The following is a 19,945-nucleotide window of genomic DNA, read 5'->3' as shown; positions in this document are numbered from 1 at the left end:
AAATTTCTGTAACTAGAAAAATGTATAAAACACAAAACAATTTTCATTTTTTTTGTAGTTTATTGCACATTTTTACGATTTATGTAGTTACTATGGACTTAATGCATACATATTATTGAAATTTGGGATGTAATAGTTGTATTGATGTATAGCAACTTGAAATGCTCCAATGGCACTGCAGCATGTAAAAATACAAAGATAAGCTCTGGTGGGCTTTCTGTCTTGCAGTATTAATGGTAATGCTGAATCACTACTTTGTCAACCACCAAGTGTGGTTGATGACAATGGGGTGCCACCGCTATGCATAGTCTTGCTCTGGGCCTCCCTTATTGATCTGATATCAGCAAATGGCCTGCATTTGTATAGCGCTTTTCTAGTCATTAAGGACCCCAAAGCGCTTTACACTACATTCAGTCATTCACCCATTCACACACACATTCACACATTCATACACTGGCGATAGCAAGCTACATTGTAGCCACAGCTGATGGCCAAGTCTGATGCATCAGTGATCCTCTAGCCTGCCATCTCTGGTTTTGCAAACTTGCAGATGAAGGCAGAGCTCTGAGGCTCCTGTGGCTCCAAGACAAACGTCACCTTGCTTTGGAAAATCCATGAAGCAATTAACAGCTACTGTGGCTTGGCTCAGGCTAGTTGAAGTGCTCAGCTTTAATGCACCAGGCTGCTGCCAAAAATGTCATGACTAGAGGGCTGTTACGTGCAGATTAACACTCTGCTGCGGTGCAGTTACCCACATCATCTCCATGCTTTATGCCTGAAGTCAGTGTGGCTCTGAGGATCATGTTATCCACTCATATTCTGGCTACAATATCAGTTCTTCACAGAACTGGCAGACTGGGTTTTTTTCCTAGGGAAGTGTGATCATTTTTGACAAAAACCACAGATATTTTTACCCTTTTCTCAGTAATAAACAGAGCTGAAATTTCTTCAGTGAGCTCACTCCTCTTTCTGTGATTTTAGTGCAGTCCAAAGCTGAATCTTTGTATTTGAAAGATCTTTCTTTCTACAGAATTTTGTCAGCTTAGCATTAGATTCAGCTTTTGTGTGAAAACAGAGGAAACCAATAAGGTTGTTTGTGTAGCAAATGTGTGTGTCTGTCAGAGCAGGAGGTCTATCCTAAATAAAATACTGACCACTCACTGAATGTTCAATTGATTTTTCCAGCTGTAGGTTTTCTATTACATTTTGAATTTGTAAATGAACAGAAATATATAACCAGATGTACAGCTGCCTGTGGCAAATGTAAATAAAGCCAACCTAGTCTCTTTGCAGACTCTGCAGAAATGACCTCTTATATTGCTCTTTGTATAATTGTCAGCTTGCTTACATTGTTGACAGCTCCTCCATGCATAATTTCTTCAGTTGCACAATGTTTCTGAGTTTCATGTGTGTATTGCTCATGTAGCTTTTCAGAGTGATTCATATGTGGGATTTTTGCTAGGTTGTTCCATAACCCATCGTTTTGTCTGGTTGGGCTCTTCCTTATTAATTTTCTAGCATACTTAGGGTCATTATTCTGTTGAAACATCCTCAGTCCTGGACACATTGGCAGTCACTGGAAATCTTCAGCAAATGATGGTGATTACAGCAGAATTATTCATTTCAAATTTTATGGAGATGTTTTCAATCCTCAGAGGTCTAAGTCAACATCAGTGGTGACCGTAACGGTTTATACATTTTGAAAAATCAATTGCAGTCTTGTAGCATAGGGTTAGGAACTTTTATTTTTATATATTTTTGTATGATTTCCAAAATCATTGGACAAAGAAATAATCGTTGTAATTGACACACAGTAAAAAAAAAAATATTTACATTGTTTCCAGAAAAGGTTCTGCTTTTCTTCAAAGCTGATGATTCTGTGATGATGACTTGGTTCTCAAATGCAGGGCTCGCAAAATCGCTAGCCCGACGTCCCGGGGCTAGCGATTTTTCCAGTCGGGCTACCAAAATCTATCTCTGCCCTGCCCGTCGGGCTATCGTAGGAAGGGAAAATATATGTCAATGCTTTTTCGGAAATTTCGTTTGAATTTGCTTGTTTTTTTTGCTTTCACTTTGCAATCGCGCGAACTGTGTATAGAGAGCGACAGTACTGATTGGTGAGTGACGATAATTTGCGCACCAATTCCTCTGACATCGTCTTATCAATCGTTAGCTTACTATGCAAACATGACAAGTGAAATCTCCCGCAGCAAGCTTAAACATGTGAGAGGTTGATCGCGCAGAGAATCGCTGAGCGTTAAGTGAGTGCGTGTGTAAAAGCAGCAGGATATATATTTTAGTTCTGCTGAGCCAAATAAGACAGGTCAGGGTGAAGAAGTGACAGCCAAAGAAAAGCTTACCACAAAACGGAAAAGTTATGACAAATCAGACTATAAGGCAAAAAATAAAGTGCAGCTTTATGGTTTCATGGACAAAAGAATTTCTGTGGCTGCAATATGACGAGCTAAATAATAAACAGGGGTGCACATAAGTGGTCCGCAGGTGCATTAGCTGTCAAAATAAAAAAAGGCGCACAAGATAAGAAGTTGCAACGCGTGTTTGCGTACATAAGATTTTCTGGAGGAGGACAGACATTTGTTTAGAACTCTTAAAGATGTCGAAGAAGCAAGCTCCTTTAAGAAATTACTTTGGTGTTCCTCCACCTCCAAAGAAATGTCAGAAGGACTCCGAACCACAAAACCGCAAACACGCGTTGCAACTTCTTATCTGGTGCGCGTCTTTTATTTTGACAGCAAATGCGCACATGCGGACCACTTATGTGCACCCGTGTAAATAACATAATGTTCTGCCGGGTGTGTTGTTGGTTTTCCCTCGATTTCTGAGTCGACAAGCGCCTTTGTTACTGGGACCAGTCATTTTAAGAAAGACCCCCATTAGAACCCATGAGAAATGCAAGAAATGCATTATTGCTCAGTCTGCAATATCTTTCCCAGAACAAACACCAATTGCAAAAAACATACTAAAAATAAACCTGAAAAATCTGTTTAGAACAGCGTACTATGTTGCAAAGAGTGAACTACCACTGGCAAAATTTAGCAGTCTTTGCAAACTTCAAAAAGCAAATGGCCTCGATCTTGGTTCCACTTGCCTCTTACCCGTGACTTCAGTGGAAATTTCAAATTCAGGATCTGACACAGACTGATTCATGTTCTACACAGTTCTTACAAGTTCATAGAAATTTCTGTTCAATTAGAACCAAGTATTTGAGTTGATGATTGTAATTTTTATACAATGTTGTAATTTGTGTTTCAACAATTTTTTGATTAATGTTTTGTTTCCGTTACAATATTATACTTTAATGTATAATAAGGAAACAAAACAGGAAACAAAACATCAATCAAAAAATTGCTCTCTTTTTTATTCGGGCTACTTAAATTTATTTTGGGCTACCAAAAACTGAAGAGTCCCTGCCCGAAGGGCTACCAGGGATTTTGAAATTTTGCGAGCCCTGAAATGGTTACATCCCTTGCTAGAATCAGATATCCACAAGCTTTTATCTGAAGGTCACAGAAAGCTTTTTATATATTTTCATCACGGGATACACTTCAATTGAAAAGAGATCACCAGACCTGAGATCAGAGGCTGAAATAACCCTTCTAAAGAGGGTCAGTGGAACCTCATCTGCTATCTGTTTCAATTTCTTGGATTTGAAAGTGTAAATAACTGTAGGGATACATGCTGACATCGTGGTGTTGTGCTTGTGACTACACTTGTCAGTCTTGTCTTTTGGGAAGTTAATGTGTCATCAAGCTCATTACCTGGTGTTTGGTTTAATTTAGAGAAGATACCAGCCAAGACCCTTGTGTAATTCTTATTAAATTGGCTTCAAGTGGTAATACCTGAATCTAGGGAGACACTGCACTGATGTCACCTAATGACGTTAAATTCCTGCATTTGCACTTTTCCCAGTATGATCCTTCTGACATTCTTCTGTGAGAATCCTCATGTTGAGAGGCAGAGCACTGAAGAAACATGTTGCCCTGGTGCGAAGTGGTATTTATTTTGCAACTTTCTTGAACGGCATTCCTTATCAGCTGGAAGGACGTCATTGTGGTCATGGCCAGCATTACTATTCCTGTTGAGGGGGTGTATGGTCAGACAGGTCTAACTCACAGCGGGTTGTGATAACAACATATTCCGTTATTTTGTTTGCCTAACCTTCTCATCTTATGTTTGGGGAAAAACAGAAAAAAGACAAAGCTTGAACTCTTAAACCTGTCATGGATCACTTGGAGTAACCAGAGCAGCCAAATTATTCTTTGCTTGATGAAAGACTGTTTAAATCTTTATAGCAGTGATGAAGAGTTAATATGCAGTATGGTAGCACATTCTTATTCTGCCATCTAAATGTGGATGTTGTGGCTGGTAGAAGACAACGACAAGTGGTAAACCTAAAGTGAAGGCTTAAAAAAGTTCAGAACCAGCTTGTGATGCAACACTTGGAATGTCCACCTTTTCCTGAAATGCGATGACTTTGGAGACAGCGGAGTGGAAAATGAGAGGGAGGATGAGAAAAGCAGACAGAAACAGAATGTGGAAACGCACAAGAATCTGAAACTGAGACATAAATCATGCAATGTGTTTACCTTCAGCTGTAAACGTAGCCATGTTGCTTCACTGAGTGTACTGTTAGCAGAGCGCATGTGACAACACTTCCACTAAATTAATGAAAGTGGCTCTCACTGAATGTGGAACAGCGCAAAAGTGGACTTCTGTTCAATTTTTTAAATTTTTCACACAGTCCATTTTATTCAGGGAATTACTCCAGCAGCTTTTATAGTTATAGTTTCTTATCAGATTCATTTTGATGGTAAAACAGACCATTTGAAAGTTTAGGCTGAGATAGATGGAGACAGACAGTGGATCAAAGAAACATGAAGTTCTCGTTAATGTTATTCAGTAAAATTTGCAAGTTTCCCCCAACAGTGCCAGAAATAATTTCATCTAGTTTCATTTAGTTACACTTCATCATAATGTGACAACAATGGAATCTAAAAGCTTGCTGACAGGTTCGAGAGCACGATGTCCTTCATCTTACAAATTTGGGAACCGACCAGTCAAGATGAATAAGGAAGAGAGATGATGGATGGAGGCGAGAGAAAAGAGATGCGGAGAGATTGACAGTTAGATGATGGGGCTGCACTGTAAGCATTTCTCTCTGACAGTGCCAGAGCTGAAAGTGCAGTGATTGTTTAGTCTGAAGCTGAATGAACAAAAGCAGCGTGAATAGCTGGGGTTGATTCCCCCGACTTTATTGACAAAACCCTGCCAATTGTTTTAGCGTGTCAGCGCGCGCTTTCCACCAGCGTCATTGTAAAGGCAACTGAGATTGTTGTTGGGGGAAAAACAAACTGACCTTCACTGCTGTCACGCCAGCCCTGTGTGCCTGGAATTGGGTCAGGACTACCCACTTTGTGAAGGAACAGAGAGCAATCTTCACAGTGGGAACGTTATCCTACCCATCTGCACTCCAGAGTTACAACCAATATTTTGAAGAACTGAATGAAGAGAATAAGGAAACCATGCTTAATAGTTTTGGCACTATGGCTGGTGGCTCACCAGGCCTAAGTTTATGCCATGGTAAGCCTAGTGTAGGGTCAGGGTTAGCACCTAGGATGAATTAGACCTCATAGGATTGCAAAGAAAGAACTGTAAAGTCAGAAAGTTGACATGACTGGATATCTTTTTACATAGGTCTAAAACCATTACGTTAACTACAGTTTTATGAGAACAATGTTAATGGAGTTAGCCCACAGTAAGTGAACCGAAAGGTAAAACAGTAAAAACCAATGATGCGAGTGTCTAAACAAAAAGGTCTTCAAGTTAATGGCCAGGGATAGAGCACAGGACAAACTTTCAATAGTCCCTATGTGCTGATTTTCAATATGAAACTTGGGCTGGGGGTTGAGGAATGGAGGTCAAAGGGTGTGGGTCGACTCAGAAGTCCCACAAAACAGCAAAACCCACAGTGCATAGTTTGCCTCTTAATAACTTCTCTGGAGCCTTAGACACTAAGTGGGGAGTTTCTAGTAGACAACCTCAGAGCTGATTCATAGCCCCCGCTATGTTGGGGTGGATAGCTAGAAATAATAGATAAGCACTTTGCACATGATGGAACTTTGCAGTATACAGTTAGTAGTATACTGTGTGTGTGTACGTATGTGTACGTGTGTGGCTTTTTTGTTGTCTTGCCCTGAGTTCACAGTTGAACACGAATGCAAACTCTAAGACACTGATCACTTCATCATCATATGGTGTAAGGGTCTGTGTGGATGTCTGCTGCCTGCCAGTCTTTTTGTGGACTTAGGCATGTTGACACTACACTACAATGCCCTAACGATAAACACGCTCTTCCAACTCACGTAAAGCAGACTTTCAAGACAGTTGAACAGAAATCTCCTCGTCTTTGTCCTTCTGATTACTGGACTTGAAGTTCTTGTTACTGTCTTAGCTCCAGATGCAGGACATATATAACTGTCTTATTTATTAGTAATTCACTGATAGTCCAGAATGACTCTTGACTGTGTTGTGTTGAAGATAGAAACTGTTGCTAAACAATTTTTAGAAAGATTCTGTGTTCAGCAAGCAGCCCTGCCCTCATTTTAATCATTTTAAAAATCTTTTTTTTATCACCTTTGCTGCAGCCTGTTAAGTGGAAGCGTTTTCCCTCATCTATGCTGCCTAGTGTAAGTGTGAAATTATACCTTTTGTGAGCGTCTCGTTGATCTGTAGTTGCTTTCATGCTGTTAAATGCATAAATTGCCCTTTTGGTTGGTGTGTTCAGTTTAGCAGCAGTGAGCAAATACATATGCGCTCTAATATACAGTCCCGATCAAAAGTTTAAGAGCACTGGAAAAATGGCAAAGAATCATATTTTGCATGGTTGAATCTTAACAAGGTTCCAAGTAGAACTTCAACATGCAAGAAGAAGAAATGGGAGTTAGACAAAACTCTTTTTAGAGCATGCTGTTTATTGAAAATAACGCTTAAACTGAAACAGAGTTGGAATATGTTTATCACAGTGTGAACATAATTATTACAGATGCTTTAAGGGCATGTTGCGAGCATGTGAATGGCATTTATATACTTTGCAACAACTGAATAATGGAGCCATAACCAGCTGCCTCTTTAGTGAGTTTGTTATCCTGATGATGAACTCCAGCTCCGCCATCATGGTCTACAGCTGGGAGGTTTAGTCCCTGCTCTGCAGCTTTGGAGAGCATCATAGCAACATCAGCCCTCCACCAACTCAGTGGAGCGGCTTTCTAAGATTTTGTGCCCTAAAGGTAATTTCAACATGCAGTCGAAGATGGTGGAGGTTTTGTACAAGCCTGCTTTAACTTGCCCTGACGTCGCCTAGAAAGACACTAGATGGAAAGAAGCAGTGTTAGCTGATTGGCCCTTTCAAGTCTAAGTCTCATTGGTGATGAGCCTAATTTCAAAAATACATTTAGCAAGACTGTCTACATTCCCAGAGTTTTTTATTTAACATTGCAGAGGCACAAAGTGATTCTTTTCTTGTCCTGTTTGTTGTGAAAATGAACTAATAACTATAATAACTAATCCCAGGACAAAAAAACATTATTTTGTAGAGGGTTCACCCTAACTTTTCAGTCTCTGTTTTCCCAGCGGACATCTCCACGATGTGTGATGTGGATGTGTCATCAGAGCCCACCAGTCCCACCCTTTATGGTGAGTCTTCAGACAAATACTACCATGTGGAGCGATGGCAGAAGCTTCGCACGGCTGTCCGTAAACTGGAATTCTGGGAAAATTTCAGTGCTGAGCTTATCGGGAGTGGCTTCTTCTCCAAAGTCTATAAGGTATTTCTTCTGCCCCTCCACCCTTTCTGTTTTGCCTTGTCAGCCTGCGAATGCCATCAGACCCTGCTTTGTCCAAGCCACTAATTGGGACATTCTTGCCATTCTGTAATTGGCCCACCAGCTTCGGGGACCTTTGGGTTTCTGTACTCAACCCCAGCTGAGACCTTACATAATTCTTCTGCTGGAACAGAGCTATTGGAAGAGCTATTATACATTTAGACTTTGCCCCTGATGAAATGAGTTAGAAAGAGGCCATGGGATTTGTGAGTGAGTCAAAGTCAGCACTTTGCCCAGAAAGAGTGTGCTCTCTGATTTTGGACTTTTGTTCCAGTTGAGTCAACTTAGAAAGCTAAGCTTGTTTGTGGTCAACCGTGTAAATCGTTAAAATAGCTCTCTGTGGCTTTGGAGATGCCAATGATGGAGTAAGACTATTACCTCTTAGAAAAAAATTGAAATTATAAAACATGTGTAAGCTTTGCTAATATGAAAACAAATAAAGATTAAAAAAGTCAATCACAGTACAGTTGTGATTGGTAAACTATCCATAGATGCCTTTTTTTTGTACCAAACAGTGAGCAAGTGGTTTAATAGTAGAAAATTGGGTATTTTAACATGACAGTCTATGGGGATTAACTCTCTTTTGGAGCCATCATCAAGTGGCCATTAGAGGAACTGCAGTTTTTTGCACTTCTATATTTGCCTGATTCTTTTCAGCTGCTGGGAGTACTCAGACAACGTTCACACTGCAGGCGAAAGCACATCAAATCCGACTGTTTTGACTCTTATGTGACCCATATCTGATCATGGTATGACAGTGTGAACAGCACAAATCCGATATTTTCAAATCCGACCTGGGTCACTCGTATGTGGTACTGAATCCGACACACATCTGATGTTTTAGAAAGCGACTGCTGTTTGAATGGTCATGTCGCATTAAATCCGTCTTTTACGTCACTGACACAAGACAGACGCCAATTATCAGCGTCGGAGAAGTGCCCGAGAAGACATCGTGAACACTTCCTGGCCATCCAGTGAAACTGTTGGGAAGACAACGTTGGAGAAACGTGAACATTTTATTTGTACTGAATAATCTGCAGATTCTGACAGAAATCTGCAACTATCCTTTGAAGCACCGCTCCTCTCTAAAACAGCAATAAGGATAAGTATTAGGCCATACGAAAATAACAAAATAACTTTATAACTTAAAGCAAAATCGGGAAACGTAAAGTCCGAAACAAGTCTTTATATTAAGGCCATCAGTCAAACAATACTGTTTGATCTGGGTCTAAACAGAGTGCGTTGTGTCTGACGTCTTCTTTTGCGCATGCGGGCCGCTTTGGGGGTTCACACTAGAGCGCGTTTGTTGTCACATTTTATTTGTAGTGTGAACAAGCAGACAAAAAAATCTGATTTGATCAAAAAATTGGAATTGAGCATTAAGACCTGCAGTGTGAACGTAGCCTTGGTTTACTCACTTTGATTTAGTTGTGCTACTGTCATTATCTACTGATGTGTTTGGTTTTATGTATTATCCTTTTTGCTGATGTGAACATGTTGGCAGCTGTGGATAAGTTATGCAGCGACAGCAGCTGTCACAGTATCCCCACTGTATCGCTTCTGGCCTCAGCATTTATAACCACCGCTTCTTCCACTCCTGCTAACGGCCACCACTATCCTTTAGGTGATGCACAGGACCAATCGAAAAGTGATGGTAGTGAAGATCTACAAAAACGATGTGGACCAAGACAGCATTGTACGAGAGATCAGCCTGCTGCAGAAGCTCTCCCACCCCAACATTGTCAGGTAACAGCCCTCCCGCATCACCTGCATGCTGTACTCCTATTGTGGTTAATCTAGTAGGCTCTGCTCTGCTCTGCTAAAAGCAAAAGAAAACGCTTGAGGATTTCCCTCCCAACACATGCAATCTCTCCTCTCTGTCTCACCAGGCTCTACACCCTCCCACTCATCACTCTTTTCTCCATCACAGCTTCACAGTCTGTAAATTGGGTAGCAGGATTGATGGCAGTTGTAGTTATTGTGCAATGGCAATACCTTTACACATATTTATATTTAGTAGTACTAAACAGTTTTAAAGGGTTCACAGTGTTATGGTAATTTTGTTGACAATTACTGAAAAAATGGACTCCAGGGCATCGTGTACAATAAACAAAGGCAGGCAAATATACAACACATCCATATATGCACAAAATCCGAATATCTGTTCTCTCATCAGGAATATTTGTCAAAATGCACACCCACTCATCACTGTTATATAATAACCTTCATATGGTATCAGTTAAGTATTAATGTAATGCTTTTTCCCCCCTTGGGATTTCAAAATAAACAAACACAAGTATCCATTTTGCAAAAGTGAGGTAGGTTTGATGGGCTCTCTTTGGCTGCAGATTGCCAAATTAACAGTTGTACATTAGATGAGCTGGAAGATGTCCTGGATTTGTTCACAGCTTTAACAGTGATTTTATTTCTGAGTGGCCAAAAACAACCAGGCAATTCTAGCTGGCAAACTTTGAGAAGAAGTCTGCTGTTTTTCTTTTGCTTATGGTAGTATTAAAAATGATGCTGGTGCATGGCAGTTGAAAGATACACAGAGCAGGGATTGTGAACATAGTAGCAGAACTAAATATAATTGGTACATGTGATCTGAACTAACAAGAGGAAGAGAGAAAAATCACTTGTAGTCATTTAACTAGCTTTGTTTCTGAATATAAAATACTTCACTTGGAAGTTGGTAGTTTGGTAGCATGGCGTATAGCCTTATGTATGTAAATGAGACCCTGGTGCTTTTATCTGCAGCAGTGACATAAGGTGCAAAGCCAGGCAGACTTAATGTTTGCCTAAGCAATTGCACTTTAGCCATTTAGCAAGGTCAAAGTGGTACGGTTATCAAAGAGTAGCTCATTATCGTATAGCCAGCTGTGATGAAAGCAGTACCTTGCACGCACCGATCTGTGTAAGCTAAAGTCAAAAAGATATACGAGTGATATTTCTTGGAGTTATCAAAGACGTCGACCGTTTGTGTGAATCAATTAATAAACAGGGCCTTATTTTAATTGTTCCTAAATTTATTATGTAAGTTCAGTTAAGTTCATTTAAGGTCACTTTACAGATGGGCAGGACTGATCATGTACAAGCTGCCTAGTTCCTCCTAATGTTATAATTTTATTATTAGCCATAGCTGGTAATAGACTTCTTACATGGCTTAATGGCTCATAGTTAAACAGTTAACATTTGTGCCTCCAGATTAACATTTATGACTGTTTAATACTTCAATGTTGTCGATACAGGAGCTTTACTGACCTTGTGAAATTAATTGAAGTGTACATTGGTGTAAACAACAACTACATGCTACTGACGAGGGGAGAGGCTGTGTGCCTGTCTGTCTGTAGCTCTGCTGTTTGAAGTTGTGTGAAGGTGGCACTGTTGGTATCAGTATTGTTGCAAATGAGATTATCTACTCTACCTTACTATATACACTATCAAATCCATAAAGGAAAGGATATGCCATTCTTTATTTTCCTATTGATACCATGTTTTTTTGTGTTTTCATCAAATTTGTTAACAGTTTTGGCTACAAACAAGATTCTAAAAATTTACCACCAAAAATCTTCTTGTAATGTAGACATTGTTCCCTCTGGTTTGAGTGGCATTTCCATAAACGTCCATACACTTTATTTCAATAACAAGACAAACAATTGATTAACACAGCTCTGCTTATTCCAGGTATTTGGGAATATGTGTGAAAGAAGACAAACTCTATCCAATCTTAGAGGTGAGTTCCACTCATTTTTCGCCTATTGTGAGTCATCGTTAAGGTGTATACCTGCAGGCTGGCTCTGTTAACACAACAAATAACACTGATATGAACTGAGAGTGATAATGAAATGGTGAAAGAGTTCATAGGTAACCAAACTGGGTTTGCTGCTATCACGCTGACAAATTACATCTCCTCAGTTTCTTGTTTCAAGAAGAATGTTTTGTTGATTAAAAAAAAATCTTTTCATTTTAGAATGAATACCCATTTATTTTTATGGAATTTTTTTTTTACTACAACATTTTATAGTATGCCATTGTTCTACACAGATAACAGGGCGGTGAAAGCAACAAAAGCCATGTACTGCCACAGTAATCTAAGAATTATTTTAAATGCTTGAAGACACAGTATTTATGTGGGCAACAATGTATGCTAGCATGTTTTTATAACAAGTCTTCTTGACTGTTTAGAAAAGTTGGACTTCGCCACTGTTCGACACGTAGCTTTAGTGACAACTGCCTCGAGCCTTCCATCGTGTTTATTTTTTAAATAATATTTGAATAATTGGATATTTTGGTAAGGGCTGTAATGCCATCACTTGCTAGCTAGCTTAGTTAGCAAGTTCATCTGCTATTCCCTGTAATATTATAGGTGATGTAAATTTTGACTAGCAAACAACAAAAATAGGCTTAAAAATAATTTAGCTTACAAAATAGAAGTAGTGGCTTCAGTGTTCGTGTCTTTGAGGATAACTGAACAACAACAACAACAACAACACCTCAAAGCGGCCATGCCATAAATAAATATAATTTTAGGTCTTGATATAGTTTACGTTGTTATACTCATTGAATTTTATATTTAATTCATATAAATTGATAAGGACCAAAGCAAATTTTTGTAAAATTTGCTTTGGTCCCCCCCCCCCCGACCTTACATACACAACACAGACATCACATGGGGAGACAGGTCGGAGACCGGTAGTATTATGGAAAAACACTGAAATGTACAATACAATGGGCAAGACGAGGGGGGGGGGGGGGAAGAGACCTCTACTCATGCTGGGCTCCTATGGGGGGACAGCATCAGAAAACAAAAAAAACTCCTCTGCACAAACAGCACATAAATGTCCACAACACAACATCATGAAGCACGTGACAAGCAACAGGGGTGGGTAAGGGGTGAGAAGTAAGCCGATCCAGACACAGCCATTGGAATAAACTAATTTGTCTAATTTATTTTACAATAACGTGAAAATGATTTTATTTTTTGAAGACAGTTTCTTGTTACAAGAAAAACCTTTTAATAGAAAAGTAAAAAAATAAGTCTTCATGTATTTCCTGGATGTTTCAGTATGTAAACGGTGGCTGTCTGGAAGAGCTTCTGGCCAGGAAAGACGTTCCCTTGTGCTGGAGAGAGAAGGTGGACTTGGCCTGTGATATAAGCAGAGGAATGATCTACCTGCATTACAAAAACATTTATCACAGAGACCTCAATTCTAAGGTGAGGCACACAATTAAACTGATTTGCTTTGATTTGGATTGATTTGTTTGTTGTTGTTGTTTGTTTTAACTATTTTAACTGTACTTTTTTTATTAATAAACTGCTCAGGTTAAATAATTTTCAGTCCAGAATAGAAACCTGTGATCTCCTAGTTTCAGTTAAATGAGCACACCCTGACATCCTTTCTAGGCCGCTCTGTAACAATCACGAGGCCTTGCTGAGAAGCTGGTGTGTAGGTATGCTTGTGTGCGTAGGTGCTGTCCCTCCTCCAGTTGCCAGGCTTCCCTGAAGAAGCAGTCAGTAATGCGGAGTCACAACATGATGACAGTCACTATTATCATGTAAAGAGGTTGTTGCTATGTAAGTGCTGTTGCTGCACGTATAACTGCTGCTGGGACTCCCCCACCCTTACCCCACACGTGTTACCCTGAGGCTACTCTTTTGGCTCTGTCCTCGTGCAGTTTTTTTTCAGGCTTTGTTGAATTTACGTCACAGAAACCTGATGGATGCATCCATGATGTTGGATCAACGTGGGAGAATTACAGGCTAGGCAACCACTGCTAACAGACCAATAGAGTAGCAGAAATCTTGAAACAGATGTTTAATGTCAAAAGTGATGATGAAAATGGCTAGCCTCTTTTTTTAATAAGCATTTCAGATGAATGATATTAGAGCAGATTATCTGTCATAGATGATTAAACAGTATAAACAACATATAAGTCATTTAAAAAAGTATTGCTGTATAAAATATCACAGGGTCATAAATGAGTCCACTTAAGGTCAAGCTTAGGGTCACTTGAGGATTTCTGTGCAGTGTCTAATATGATGTTTGTGAGTCTGCTTTTATGTATTTTATACTGAGTGAGATGAGCTTTATGTTGCATTTAGTTTGTAATGGCTTTGGAGATTTAAGTTAGAAGACATTAAGATGACTTTAGCAGTTACCCTTAAGTGAATCCTTAGTATTGAAATGATCTGAGATATTTAGACCCTGTGTTGAATATAAATAAACACAGAATGCAATGAGAAAATGTACCATTTCAGGAAAAATATGATTAATTTTGAATTCACTGGCAGCAGGACATCTCAAAAAAAGCTGAGCTGACCCCACTGCAGTCCAGACCTTTCACCATCACAAAACATCAAAATATGACGAAAACAATGCAAGACTGTTGAGCATCCTCTGTCAGACACGAATTGGACATCATTCCTCTCCCATAAGTCCATCAGCTGGTCTCTACAAATCCCAGACATTTACAGATTGGTGTTAAAAGAAAAACAGCTACACAGAAGTAAACACAGCCACGTGCCAACTTTTTTTAGACATGTTGCTGTCATGAAATTGAAAATGAGCAGATGTTTTTCTAAAATTTTAAATATTTTATGCTTTTCATCTTCAGTTATGAGTAAAATATGGGTTTATGAGATTTCCAAATCATTGCATTCTCTTTTTTACACTTCATGCAGCGTCCAGACATTTTCAGAATTGGTTTTGTATTTTGTAGGCTTCCTGCTTTTTGCCCCATGAATGAAATGACCAGATAGGTGTGATTTATGTGAAAATGCTAATATATTGAGACACATTGACAGTCATTTTGTTCTTTTTCAAGCCAGTGGTGATACAGTTGTTGGGTACTTAATTCCACTGCCAATACCAACATTCAGTTCAAGTGTGAATTTAAAGTAAGAAAGGCCCCGAAGTCACGTCAGATGACTTAGCTAATAGTTACTTGTAATTATTAATCTAATTAACAAGTAATTTCATTACTAACATATTAATAAATAAATATAATTATTTAAGTCTGAGATTAAATCAGAGAACTGTATGTGTGAGCTCTGAGCTGCTAGCATTAAAATAAGAAAAAAGTGTTTAGTAAGGTTATACTTCACATGAGAACTCTGTGCTGGCCACTAGAAAGACTGCAAGTTCATGGCAGTTTTGTGTACACTTTACAGACCAGGAAGTTCAGTTTATCTCTGTGTCTGAGTCATTTTTCCTTATGATTTGTTGACAACTTCCAAATTAAAAAATATCCACAAATATTTATGATATAAAACACATGTCGTTCAGCTTTATCTCAACTTAGGACGCCTGGTCTGTGGTGAAAGAAGGATTTATTGAAATTAAGTTGCCAACTTGACAAATCCACTTAGGTTGGTAGATGTGTGCAGTTTGTGATGTCAGTGCTTCTGGATGTCCAAAAGGCCAGTTGCCTCCCAGATCCCCTGAACTAATCCAGTCTTTGTTAAAGTGTCTGTGAAAGTTACACTTGAATGAAAATTTGAGCTTTTTGAGTAGTTGGTCAGGTTCTTGCGTTACTGGGGATTTTCGACTTAAGTTCCCCAAATTGTTGCCTTGCTTGGCAGAGAGGTAAGGGGTTGTGGCTAAATTTAGAGCTGGAGTCTGGAACTGAAGTAGTTTTCCTCCACGTAATGTCACGTAATGACAGGCTGCTGGATGGAAATAGCTTCATGTGCAGTGGGAGCCAAATGGCAACTATGTCACTTCCACACACGCCCAGCGAATCTTAAAAACAGAAGAAAATGGGTTTACATACATGCAGAGCAATGCATCAACGTTATACCTTTACATTGCAGACCTGCTGTTATTATGCAACAACAGCTCTGAGCTGCTCTCCCACTTCCTGCCTCTGATCACACTTTCTGCTCTCAGCCTCTAAACTCAAGTCTAGCAGGGTTTGTCTTTTTCCACAGTTTGCTGGTCTTATTAACATCTAAATATGAAGGAACCAGTCAGTGTGATGGAGGCTGGCCTTTGGCACACTGAATCTCTGGTCGGTCAGTTATTTAGTCGGCTGAAAAGGTGCTGCCAGCAGATCCTTTTGAATCTATTGACTGTTTGTGACTGTGTGGCAGTGATTCCAGGAAACACATGCATTACACACAATAGAAGCCCAAACAAAGACTAAAGACGGTGGAAAAAAACAAGTGGTTGATGGTCCTGGTTGTTCAGCCTTACACTGCCCTCTGCTGGCACAAATATCCCATTGCAGTCCTGCTCCTCAGTGTCCTCCTCGTGTATCTGTAGAACTGCCTGATCCGGGTGACGTCTCGGGGACGAGAGGCTCTGGTGACAGACTTCGGCCTGGCCAGGGAGGTGGTGGAGCTGCCAGTGAAAGACACCGGCAGGAAACTCTCTCTGGTGGGCTCGGCTTTCTGGATGGCCCCCGAAATGCTCCGAGGAGAGCCATATGACCGCAAGGTAACAGTCCTGTTTCTCGTATCAGCATGTGTTACACACAAGAAGTATTTTTGCTGTTTTTTAGCATTACATTTTTTTCTTATATGTCAGACAGTGTATTTATTAAGATGATACAATAAAGTAATGCAGCACATTGTGGGAAGCTGCATCTTTAATGTAAAATGGCAAAAGTCAGATTTCTTTAGTTTATTCTTTGAAGTATTTTCTGATATGTTTTTTTATGTTCTAAGAGGAAGACAAAAAAACCCCAATATGTTTGATGTCTGACTTATTCCAGGTGGATGTTTTCTCCTTTGGCATTGTGCTCTGTGAAATCCTGGCCAGGATCCCTGCTGACCCTGAAATACTCCCGAGAACACAGGTAGAGCTCACTGTACCACAGCAGAGACTGTGTGCTGCTGACGTGTAACGTGAATATTCACGTGTGAGAGTTAGCTATTGCCCACTTTTACTAGTTAACTAGTTAAAAAGATGTCTAAACAACCCTGAGACTTGCTGAAAAAGTAGAAGAATGGAATGTCTCCAATTTAAAATGTTGATGGAGTGGATGTGTGGCTATCTGCTCACTGCTAACCATGGAGCTAATGTATTTAAAAAAAGTGTGTTAAATTAAACCGGTCGATGCGTTTAAGTTAGCTCAAACATGGTCCATGACGCGTTGACTCGTGGGCTTACCAACTTTATAGATATGTGACTGGAAGTGTGGTTGTGACAGTGACGTCTTTTAAAGCTGATGATTGGCTGAGCAGTGTAGTGCTTGGGGTTTGTGATTAACTCAAGCCGAGCTGTGAAAGATACAAACTGATGTAATTTTAGCACAACTTAGCTGACAGAACATTTTTGTATGCGCAGTGAAATATTTCTTGTTATGACACATGGACTGTTGATGTTGATGTGTTTCAGGACTACGGGCTGGATGTGAAAGCTTTCAGGGAACTGGTGACAGACTGCCCACAGCGCCTCCTGGAGTTGGCAGCCAGCTGTTGTATGGTATGTGGATCAGAGGAGATGGAAGACCTGAAAATGCTTGAAGTAAAAGTCATGATATACATTTATACTTTGAAATATTTCGTATGTTTTTCAAGTCATAAAAGGACGTCTTGCTTAGGGAGACTTTGCTTTATTTTGACTCAAAATAAATTCAAATTGAGGAGCTGATGAAAAATTATGGATTTTCTCTTCCTGTTGTTTCCCTGTGTGCTATATTTCCATTTATTCCACAAGTTTGGAACATTTTGCGGCACTTCAGTTTTCTGCCGTTTCTAGTGGGGACTGAGCTTAAGAAAGCAGTGTTTCCAGCAGGTAGAATGTACTTTGGCAGGCTGCGTGATCCTCCACACTTCGGGAGTTCAGCTGCTGCCAGCAAGCTTAGTTCCAGCTATTCTGTCTTATGCTTTTGTCTCAGGAGCCAGGTTGCTGTGCTCTCTATCACTTCGCTGGCAAGCTTGATTTTGTTAGCAGGCTTTTACAACTCTCACTGGTTTGGGAATGAGATTATTCCTGTTGATCAATTTGTTGTCAGTGTGGACAGCCAGGTGCTCGTACTCCTCCACCACATCAACTTCCTGCCCCAGCACAGACACCACTCATTCAGCCATCCTCTTTCTTTTGAAGCAGGCGATTCCTCCCTGACCACTCCAAAAAGTCATCCTTTTTGTACTGAGGCTGTGGTGTGTGGTGCTAGAGGCAGCAGAGGGCTGAAACTCGACATGTTAAAGAAACTTTCAGCTCATTTGCTGCCTCCAGGCTGCACCCTGGCTGTCTGTAACCAGTGATTTCTTCAGTCCACTTATTTTGCTCTGCTCGAGTTTGCCCTCCAGTCTCTTCTTTTAGGAAACCTTGTGATCGCTACAACAATCACATTAGCAAAAAGCCTCCAAGTGTCAGACATGACAGTTCTTAATACTAAGCTGTGAATAGTAGGGCCTCTGTACTTTCCACCAAGGTTTTCTTATAAGTTGTGAAACTCACCTGTTTTTTTTAATTTCCTCTCTCCCAATCTAAGGTGGAGTCCTTCCGACGGCCAGCATTCACAGAGCTGTTGGATGATTTAGGAGAGGTTGCTGAGACCCTGGAACTTCCTCCCAAATCTGACGTGGATACGAGCTGAGCAGCGGATCAGGGAAGCCCGCCTACCCAGCATTAGGACCGCAGACTGTGGGTTTACTATTGCTCACTGTCTGGACAGGAAGCAGGACAGATGTGAATTAAAAATAAAAATTTAAAAAAAAATGGAAGTTTTTGTGGCATCAACTCTTCTCCTCCTGCAGACATTCAGATCTAGATGTTTTTTCAGGGCGGTGGATGCTCCCGACTTGCCATGGACACTTTGATTTGACCCAGCAGTGTTCACATGATTATTAGTTCAACTTGTACTATTTTTGGTCTTGACTAAAAGGGCCCTCTCCTCCCACTCGACTCCTTGTGGTGTTTGTGATTTGTTTGTAACCGACGGCGCAGACCAAATCAGGCCTGTTGATATATTTTCCTCTTCTGTCTACTCTGCCTTTGTCGTTCCAGTAGGAAATGAGAAAGCTCTGCTCTCTATTAGGCTTTCAATAGTGACATAACTTCATACACAACGGGGATCAAAAATAGCCGTGGAAACATGATTTTAGGTTTGATTTTGAGAGTTGGTTTCATGTTAACAATTTATAGGCACGCTTACGAGTCAGTATGAGTCTAAGATATTTATTTTCATGAAATAGTTCTTTTTATCGTATACCGAAAACTTCAAACATATCCCCTTTTTCTAGCAACAAGACTTTTTTTAAGCTTGTGGATTGTCAGGTGATTTTACAAAACAAAAAATTCCTATTTTGTTGTTATTTTGTGCAGTTACTCTGAGCTGAATGTGTGTATGTAAATAGTCAAGCTTTGCTCATTTTATTTTTTAAATCTGGCACCTTTTATGGGGTTTGACAGGGTCCATAATCTTTTCAGTTTAATCTGTTCTGGTTTTGTGTGTTGTCTCAAAAACTTTTAGGCAGCTACATTACCAACTCCTTTGGTTTCTTATCCTTTAAAAAAAATATATTTTCTGCCTTTTTTGATGAAAAATAAAACTTTTATTTCTTGTTTAGCAGTATAGCTTTCTAGATTTGAAAGTATAAATATTCATCTGCTTTCAGAAGTTTCTGATTGATCCTTCCAGTATGGGAAACAAATGGAACCATTTTCATTTGAACTACTTAAATAAACATGGAAAATAAACTTTACTTGTGTCTTGTGGTCCCTCTCATTTGCTCCGCCTCTCTGTGTATGTACATGAAGCAATGCCTTTATTAAAGGGAGATTCTGTCACACTCTATAAGGAAGGATGATGAGGCTGATCTAGCAGAGCTGTTTCACTTTCCTTTAATGAAAAGTGTGAAGAGGTTGGCTGCAGTTCTGATGGGGATGCAGCAGAGGGTGCACATGAGCTAGAACTCAATGAATGGACCTAAAATCAGCTCAGTTTAGAAGAAAAAGCCCACATTTGATTTTAGCTGTCTTAAGTACAGAATTCTAATAAAGCTCGAGGTGCTGTGACATCCCAATTATTGCCTGATTCAGTCCTGGACTGGTATTTGTAGTTGTTTAGTCCTGTGAAAAGCTAAACACGCC

At 39.9% G+C, this 19,945-nt stretch overlaps 1 protein-coding gene across 3 annotated transcripts in view; it reads left to right on the top strand.

The window, feature by feature from the left end:
* The window catches only part of LOC146375750 (dual specificity testis-specific protein kinase 1), a 28,381-nt gene extending 8,824 nt beyond the window's left edge, over window positions 1-19,557 (top strand). For 2 of the 3 annotated variants that reach the window (XM_084945157.1, XM_084945159.1), the window contains 8 exons: window positions 7,651-7,844; window positions 9,526-9,647; window positions 11,586-11,634; window positions 12,967-13,116; window positions 16,166-16,339; window positions 16,617-16,700; window positions 17,243-17,329; window positions 18,345-19,557. In XM_084945157.1, coding sequence (XP_084801283.1) covers window positions 7,651-7,844; window positions 9,526-9,647; window positions 11,586-11,634; window positions 12,967-13,116; window positions 16,166-16,339; window positions 16,617-16,700; window positions 17,243-17,329; window positions 18,345-18,449 — 965 coding nt within the window. In that variant the 3' untranslated portion in view covers window positions 18,450-19,557. Of the gene's footprint in view, window positions 1-6,665; window positions 6,708-7,650; window positions 7,845-9,525; window positions 9,648-11,585; window positions 11,635-12,966; window positions 13,117-16,165; window positions 16,340-16,616; window positions 16,701-17,242; window positions 17,330-18,344 lie in introns of all 3 variants that reach the window. The other variant, XM_084945158.1, reaches the window with a different exon arrangement.
* The last annotated feature ends 388 nt before the right edge of the window (window positions 19,558-19,945 follow it).

Source organism: Perissodus microlepis, chromosome 12, assembly GCF_051167445.1.
Source record: "Perissodus microlepis isolate ML-2025 ecotype Zambia chromosome 12, ASM5116744v1, whole genome shotgun sequence".
Lineage (NCBI taxonomy): Eukaryota > Metazoa > Chordata > Actinopteri > Cichliformes > Cichlidae > Perissodus > Perissodus microlepis.
This window is presented reverse-complemented; position numbering and strand designations above follow the sequence as displayed.